The 9,365-nt window shown below is 40.2% G+C and overlaps 1 protein-coding gene across 1 annotated transcript; it reads right to left on the bottom strand.

Moving 5' to 3' along the window:
- Positions 1–1,524: 1,524 nt before the first annotated feature.
- On the bottom strand, positions 1,525–9,069 carry LOC125372029 (carbohydrate sulfotransferase 15-like). The gene is made up of 5 exons (XM_048380899.1): positions 8,937–9,069; positions 8,143–8,183; positions 7,609–7,897; positions 5,427–5,531; positions 1,525–1,744 (listed from the first exon to the last, which is right to left on the bottom strand). Exons 1-5 carry the CDS (start codon positions 9,067–9,069, stop codon positions 1,584–1,586), a joined length of 729 nt encoding a protein of 242 aa, XP_048236856.1. The 3' UTR covers positions 1,525–1,583.
- Positions 9,070–9,365: the final 296 nt, after the last annotated feature.

Consider the following 9,365-nt stretch of genomic DNA (forward strand, 5'->3'; position numbering starts at 1 on the left):
TGTGAGAGAAGGAGGAAATTGGACACACCCACCTCCTGTGTTTGAGAGAACGAGATTAGACACACATACCTGCTGTGTGTGAGAGAACGAGGAGATTAGACACACGTACCTGCTGTGTGTGAGAGAACGAGGAGATTAGACACACTTATCTCCTGTGTGTGAGAGAACGAGGTGATTAGACACACCTACCTCCTGTGTGTGAGAGAACGAGGAGATTAGACACACCCACCTCCTGTGTGTGAGAGAACGGGGAGATTAGACACACCTATCTCCTATGTGTGAGAGAACGAGGAGATTAGACACACCTATCTCCTGTGTGTGAGAGAACGAGGAGATTAGACACACCCACCTCCTGTGTGTGAGAGAACGGGGAGATTAGACACACCTAACTCCTATGTGTGAGAGAACGAGGAGATTAGACACACCTATCTCCTGTGTGTGAGAGAACGAGGAGATTAGACACACGTACCTCCTGTGTGTGAGAGAACGAGAAGATTAGACAGAGATACCTCCTGTGTGTGAGAGATCGAGGAGATTAGACACACCTACCTCCTGTGTGTGAGAGATCGAGGAGATTAGACACACCTACCTCCTGTGTGTGAGAGAACAAGGAGATTAGACACACTTATCTCGTGTGTGTGAGAGAACGAGGAGATTAGACACACGTACCTGCTGTGTGATAGAGAACGAGGAGATTAGACACACTTACCTCCTGTGTGGGAGAGAACGAGGAGATTAGACACACCTATCTCGTGTGTGTGAGAGAACGAGAAGATTAGACACACATATCTCGTGTGTGTATGAGAAATATGATATCAGACATGCCTCTCTCACGTGTATGAGAGAAAGATAATATCAGACACGCCTCCCGCTTGTGTATGAGATAAAAATGGTATCAGACACACTTTCCTTCCGTAAAGCAGCGAAGGAGTTGGTGTAGTTGTAGCTGCAGCCTCGGAGGGACTGTGATGTAAGACAGTCTTTAAACACGTTGATCTCATATACAACCAGGTCGTGAAAGTCTTGTTTTGACACTTTCCTCTTCGCGATTCGGGACCGGTGGAAATAGAAGGAGTACAGTCTACAAAAGATTGAACACTTGTGTATATACATGTACACAATTTTCCATTAAGTAGTATACACATAATGTGTAATTAAACATTTTGGGTAATTTTACTTAAAATTTAACTTAAATTCATAATCAATGGTTTACCTTTTCTCTTTACACCACAGACATAAATTTTATTCAGGAATCGAGTAAACTGGCTTTCTCAATATATATATATAAAATATGTTATATTTGGGATAACACTTTTTCAATAAAGTACAGATCCTCGTTCGTTTTGATGTTGAATCCCGTCCAGAGAGTGACACCTAATCGCGAGCACTCTAAGTCAGCGAACTTCGACAAAAATGAAAGTCAGACAGCTGGTAGGGAATAGTGCTATTGTGGAAAATTTCTAGAACTACAAATATCACCGAACGCCAGACAGGGTGACAACAAGTCTTTTAACGTCTTTTGGTATGACGCGGCCGGGGATCGAACTCCGGGCGGACGCTCTACCACTAGACCACGGAGGCGGTCACCTGTTTGTAGGGTTCCTGAGAGACAGTATAAGTCTCGCTCGTGGGTTCAGATGGTGGATGAGGTCGGGATTTGTCACACACGGCTCTTTGCATCCCTCGTTCCCAGGCAACATGTCCCAGAACTCGTTGACTGAGAAATAGGCGGGGGTGCCATCACCTGGGGAACATAATTTGTTGGCTCTTTAACCCAGCTCTCGGCAATATTTCAACTAAATATGACAATAGTAAATAAGTCTGGCTCAACTAGAACATATTAACATATAAAATAAGAGGAAATAAGAGGAATACAAATTAGAAATAGAATGCAATGGTATGAGGAAGGAGAAAAACCAACAAGTTATTTCTGCCACTTAGAAAATAGAAATTATGTCAGTATATTAATTAATAAAGTCATGACTGAAGATGATACGGTAATAACAGACGGCAATTGTATATTGGATGAATTAAGAAACTTTTATAAAAAATTATATACTTCTGATAGCAAGGACAGAAGCTACGAAAATTTAACAAATTGAGAGACACCAACATTAGACAACCAAATGAAAAACTTATTAGAAAGAGAAATTGACCTTAAAGAAATTTCATTGGCAGTTAAAAACATGAAAAACAATAAAAGTCCCGGTATTGATGGCTTTCCTATTGAATTTTTTAAGTTTTTCTGGAAAGAACTTAAATTCTGGATATACAGATTTGTAAAAAGTACTTCTGCTAATAACAAAATGAGCATGACAATGAAAAGAGGAGTTATAACTTGTATACTAAAATCAAACAAAGACAGAACATTGATTAAAAAACTGGAGACCAATAACTTTATTGAATGTACTCTATAAAATAATAAGTACTTGTATTGCAAACCGTATAAAATCAAACTTGGAATTGCTCATTCATAATAATCAAACAGGATATATTCCAGGAAGATCTATTTCAGAAAACACAAGGTTGTTATATGATATTATCTTTGAATCAAAAAGACAAAATAAACCAGGATTACTTCTGCTGATCGATTTTGAAAAGGCATTTGATACAGTATCAAAACAATTTATAAATAAAGTTTTACAAAAATATGGATTTGGACCAGAAATGATAAGGTGGATAAATATACTAACTTACGATACCACATCAAGCAGAATACAAAATGGGCATATTTCAGAATTTTTTACAAATGAAAGAGGCTGTCGACAAGGAGATCCTTTGTCGCCATATATTTTTCTCCTAGTAGCTGAAATCCTAGGATGTATGATTAGAAATAATAATAAAATTGAAGGGATTACAATCAATGACAAAGAATATAAACTTGGGCAATATGCTGATGATACTGAATTATTTCTAAATGGCAAAGATGAAAGCTTATATGCAGCTATAGAAACACTGAATAAATTCTACAAAATGTCTGGCTTAAAAATTAATGTAGACAAGACAAAAGCAATATGGATAGGCTCAAAAGCGGGTAGCAATGCTCGTTTATGTCAAGACTTACAAATCGAATGGCACAATAAGGAATTTGAAGTATTAGGAATTACGTTTAATCCAAACTTAAGTGAACTCTGGGTAATCAATACAAAAAGAAAGCTAGAAGAAATAAATAGATTGCTTGCGAATTGGAGATAAAGAAATCTGACGATAATAGGAAAAATTACAGTCATAAAACCTTTAGCATTGTCAAAATTAGTTCATATATTTTCGACACTACCTAACCCTCCTGAGGACTTTGTCTCGTCACTTGACAAAATATTTTACAATTTTATCTGGAATAATAAAAAAGACAAAATCAAAAGGAGTACTTTGACAAGAAAATATGAGGAAGGTGGATTACGCATGATTAACATTAGAGTCTTCATTGACGCACTAAAACTCTCTTCACTCAGATTATATTGTAAAAAAACAACATATAGTAACCCTTGTAATATCCCAATTAAAGATATACTATCTTTGGGTGCTAATGTTGACAAGCAATCTTTTGTTAAAAACCCATACTGGAAAGATGTATTGAAAGCTTGGAACAACTTTTGTAAAAAGAATATTATTAACGTTGATAATATAGAAGAAATTTTGTCCCAACCATTATGGCTCAACCACAACTTCAAACAAGCAACATACTACATAAAGCAATAGGCTAATAGTGGAATTTACTCAATTAAAGATATATGCAATGAAAACGGACTGATGTCATTTGAAGAACTGAAGCTAAAATATCCGATAAAAGGTAAAATATTAGACTATAGATATGTAATCTTCAATATACCAGAATCATGGAAAATAACAATCAAGAAAACTAGAAAAATTAATTTTCAGAATTTGTATATAAACAGTTGCTTAAGTGATCTGACTAAGCCTGTAAAAGGCGCTAGAATCTTTTATGCTAAATTAATATCAAAATAAAAATAATCTTAAAGCTTGTAATAAATGCCAATCAATTTTTCACTGTGATTTTAATTGGAAAACGATATTTACTGTTTATAGATATAAACTGAAGGATGTAAAACTTTTAGATTTTCAATACAGATTTCTAAATGGAATTATCTACACAAAGAAGGAACTATTAACAATGAATCTTGTAGACAACAGTGTTTGTAACTTTTGTAATGCTGTCAATGAGGACGTCAGCCATGTCTTCTGGGAATGTAATAAAACTAAACAATTTTGGAATGATCTCGAACTTTGGCTTAACAATTATCTTCCACAAAAAATTAAATTGACAAAATATCTTATTTGGTTTGGTTCTAACTACTCTAATACTTTAATCAATCATATAGTTTTATTGGGAAAAAGGCATATTCATGTAAGTGGAATTAAAGGAACCAAACCGAAATTATTGTTTAAAAACATATATTCAATCGAGAAATTTATTGCTATGAAAAAGGATGACAAAAGTAACTTTAACAAAAAATGGTTACCTTTATTCTCAGCATTTGATTCATAGCTCTCTGTTGATACATGATATGTTTGATTCTGACTGTGTGTTGCAACCGTTTTTGTTTGAAATAGGACAATGTTTGTTTCCAACCCTTTTATTTTCTAAAGAGTGTATTGTGCCATTCTATGCAAACCGAAATATGTCTTTGACGGAATACTGTATTAATCTACAACTCTGGGAACAATAAAAACGTTTATAAAAAAAGTCTGGCTCAACCCAGTGGTTGACATCATGGGCATCAATCTAAACAATTATGACACGACACCATGCATCAACCAAGACAACGAGTCTGACCACATGGGTTACTAAAGATTACAGACTTCTAACCCATATCGTCTCAGGGCCATAGTCATATATAAAGTATAGAAATGTATTTTCAGAATTCCCTTTTCGTTTATTTACTAAAGTATGATTTAATATATACATAAAAGATATACTTGCCTGAAACGTCATCTGAGAGTATCATGGTTTTACCTATATTATATGTATTCAGTGTACCGTATTCGACGTAACAAGCGCCCAGGGCGCTCTCAAAATTAAAAATAGGGGGCTCTTATAAGAATATTATTTTGGTGAAAAAAAAACAGGGTTGAAAGATACATTTCCTGGTTTATGCTGACAGCCTTAAATGTTTATATACGACAGATGTATTTTTCCAGAATTTAAATGCCCATAACTAAAGGTGCATATAACACACGAGTCCGCATTATACGCGAATAAATAAGTCCTTTGTACATGGACCAATCGGAAGGGGTGCTAATTTGGAATGTTCACTAGCCAATATTTTAGCAAATATGGCCGTGGGCGCTCATTAGAGCGGGGCACTTATTACGTCGAATACGATATGTACAATGTAGGCGTTTTGCTAAATTCCCTTTCCATTTTCTACTCCGATAAGACACACAGGAGAGTATCATGGTTTTACCTAAAATATATGGGCTGACGGTGTCCTTTCTGTGGTTCATCCGTATGAAATTGGCACTCTTCTGCAGCAAATAGAGGTACGTATCTATGGAGGTACACGATTCGCCTGAAAGTAAAAGATGGAAACATATCTATGAAACTGTTTGTCTTCAAAGAACATTTGCATCATATTTGAAAAAAAATAGCAATAGCGTTTGTGACAGCCATTTGACTGTAACTGGTAAAAATGTTTCTGAAATCTGTAGAAAAAGTGAAGAAATGGCCGCCATCTTGGAAAATGGCCGCCAAAATCGTATTTAGCTGGGCATCTGAAATGTCCATCACATGAAATTCTACAGTTGAGACATCAAGCTAGCTGAAAATCATATTGGTAATGTGTCCCTCTGTTTGGTAGTCAAATCTTCTCTGGCTCATGGACTATTAATCAATTGTTGTACTTGAGTATGAAGAGGGAATTTCAATAATCTGTGAAATTTTACTATTTGTGACAAAGGAAGTACGATTGTTATTTCTAAGCTTGATGTGTGAGAGAAAGGTCATACAATTTCCTCCAGAGGCTAGAATTGCAGACATATCAATGAAATCATGTCATTCTGACAACGTACAAAGTATATTTGCATCGAGTTGTTGTAGTCTCTGGCTATTAGTGGTAAAAAGTGGAGCGTGCCTTTGTCCACTTCAATTTTTTGTTCTATTGGGAATGAAGAGAGAATTTCATCATTGTGTGAAAGTTGGAGTGTATTAATCATTATAATTTGAGACAAAATAAAATACGCTTTTTCTATTCATGACGTTGCATCTGAATTCTTCAAGCATCGCATCCATATGTCAACGTTTAGGAACATACTATACGCAGTCAATAACACTATGTCGTTTAATGGGGCCTTTACATTGGATGGAGACCTTTGTGCCTCCCGTGTGCGACCACAGAATTTGCCAGGTCGTCACGGGAGGTTCAGACATCGCCATGGACGCCGTGGTCGCCGTGGTCGCCGTGGACGCCGTGGACGCCGTGGTCGCCGTGGTCGCCGTGGTCGCCGTGGACGCCGTGGTCGCCGTGGACGCCGTGGTCGCCGTGGACGCGTGGTCGCCGTGGAGGCCGTGGACGCCGTGGTCGCCGTGGACGCCGTGGTCGCCGTGGTCGCCGTGGTCGCCATGGATGCCGTGGTCGCCGTGGACGCCGTGGTCGCCATGGACGCCGTGGTCGCCGTGGTCGCCGTGGTCGCCGTGGTCGCCGTGAATTTTTGAACATGTTCAAAACAGTCGCTCAAAGGTCGCCAAGGAGGTTGGTTGCTCAAAGGTGGCTCAAAGGAGGCAGAAGGGAGGCACAATCATTGTCGTTGTTGCAGAATGAAGGCCCAGTGGTCGCCCAATGGTCGCCAGGTAATAGATGCGTTCTGCTGATATATTGTCCCGTAAATCTGGGCGATGCTTCTGCCTCCCTTGTGCCTCCTTTGGGCGACCAACAGCGTGCATTGAACGATGAGTATGGCGACCGCCGTGCCTCCATTCGGCGACCACGCAACACTTGAGACACCATGACAATGCTTCTGCCTCTTTTCTGCCTCATGCAGTACCTCCTCAGCCTGCCTATAAATAGAGGGCTTGTAGCTGCAGTGTTTCATTGTGGTTGCAGACGCTGAACAACTGAGCACTTACTGCTGAACAACTGCTGGGACAGTCACATAGAAACAAGATTTTCTGGGTTCAGGCGACCATTGAGCGTCCTGGCCAGTTTTTGATCGCTCGAAGGTTGCGCAAAGGTCGCTGCCCTGTGTAATGGGGGCTTAAACAAGATTCGAAAAGAGTTCAGACTCAAACCTGACTTGTTGATCTAAGAAGGTTAATCGTGTTGTCTTTTTGTTTTACCAAACATTACATGTACAAAAGGTTACTTACTAACTCCTATATTTTTGGTATCCATCGTCCAATTAAACAAATAGAAGTTTTAAATCACGACACGTCATATAAACCGAAAGAGCAGAACGCGGACATTTGCAACTAAAAGAGTTGTTCCCTATTCCTATTTATTAATTCATCATATTTTATATTTTATTTGTGTGGAATCCATTTTGCCATGATAGCCAAGCCGAATGATATTCTTTACAAATTTTCGACATATTTTCCGGATCAAACCCGATTCAACTACATAGTTTTACTTTGTAAGTTACATTTCCACGTACTGAGTTGTGACTGACGAACCCATTGTGTCTCCTTCATGGCATGAGGAGTTACATCAGGGTGACTGTTGATTCTACTGAACAGATCCGACGTCCCACACTTGCACTGGCCGATGATGAAGAAGTAGGGCAGACAACGCAGCATCCTTGTTTCCCCCGTCATCCTCCCGTTGCTGGCGATCCACGCTAGCGGCTCCCTGCTTCGCTTCATGGTCTGAGGACACTTGTTTTCAGAGACATCTTGCACCCACCAACACGGGCTGGTGAACTCGCGGAGAGTCTTAAACTGAGGCTACAAATATAAAGAGACATCTTGCACCCACCAACACGGGCTGGTAAACTCGCGGAGAGTCTTAAACTGAGGCTACAAATATAAAGAGACACGTTGCACCCACCAACACGGGCTGGTGAACTCTGGGAGAGTCTTAAACTGAGGCTACAAATATAAAGAGACATCTTGCACCCACCAACACGGGCTGGTAAACTCGGGGAGAGTCTTAAACTGAGGCTACATATACAGAGACATGTTGCACCCACCAACACGGGCTGGTGAACTCGGGGAGAGTCTTCAACTGAGGCTACAAATATAAAGAGACATCTTGCACCCACCAACACGGGCTGGTAAACATGGGGAGAGTCTTAAACTGAGGCTACAAAGATAAAGAGACATGTTGCACCCATCAAAACACGGGCTGGTGAACTCGCGGAGAGTCTTAAACTGAGGCTACAAATATAAAGAGACATGTTGCACCCACCAACACGGGCTGGTGAACTCGGGAAGAGTCTTAAACTGAGGCTACAAATATAAAGAGACATGTTGCACCCACCAACACGGGCTGGTGAACTCGGGGAGAGTCTTAAACTGAGGCTACAAATATAAAGAGACATCTTGCACCCGCCAATACGGGCTGGTGAACTCGGGGAGAGTCTTAAACTGAGGCTACAAATATAAAGAGACATCTTGCACCCACCAATACGGGCTGGTGAACTCGGGGAGAGTCTTAAACTGAGGCTACATATACAAAGAGACATCTTGCACCCACCAATACGGGCTGGTAAACTCGGGGAGAGTCTTAAACTGAGGCTACATATATAAAGAGACATGTTGCACCCGCCAACACGGGCTGGTAAACTCGGGGTGAGTCTTAAACTGAGGCTACAGATATAAAGAGACATGTTGCACCCACCAACACGGGCTGGTGAACTCGCGGAGAGTCTTAAACTGAGGCTACAAATATAAAGAGACATGTTGCACCCACCAACACGGGCTGGTGAACTCGCGGAGAGTCTTAAACTGAGGCTACAAATATAAAGAGACATGTTGCACCCACCAACACGGGCTGGTGAACTCGGGAAGAGTCTTAAACTGAGGCTACAAATATAAAGAGACATCTTGCACCCGCCAACACGGGCTGGTGAACTCTGGGAGAGTCTTAAACTGAGGCTACAAATATAAAGAGACATCTTGCACCCGCCAATACGGGCTGGTGAACTCGCGGAGAGTCTTAAACTGAGGCTACAAATATAAAGAGACATCTTGCACCCACCAACACGGGCTGGTAAACTCGGGGAGAGTCTTAAACTGAGGCTACATATACAAAGAGACATCTTGCACCCACCAACACGGGCTGGTAAACTCGGGGAGAGTCTTAAACTGAGGCTACATATATAAAGAGACATGTTGCACCCGCCAACACGGGCTGGTGAACTCGGGGAGAGTCTTAAACTGAGGTTACAAATATAAAGAGACATGTTGCACC

The sequence above is a fragment of the Haliotis rufescens genome, unplaced genomic scaffold, assembly GCF_023055435.1.
Source record: "Haliotis rufescens isolate VD_foot unplaced genomic scaffold, xgHalRufe1.0.p SCAF_34, whole genome shotgun sequence".
Lineage (NCBI taxonomy): Eukaryota > Metazoa > Mollusca > Gastropoda > Lepetellida > Haliotidae > Haliotis > Haliotis rufescens.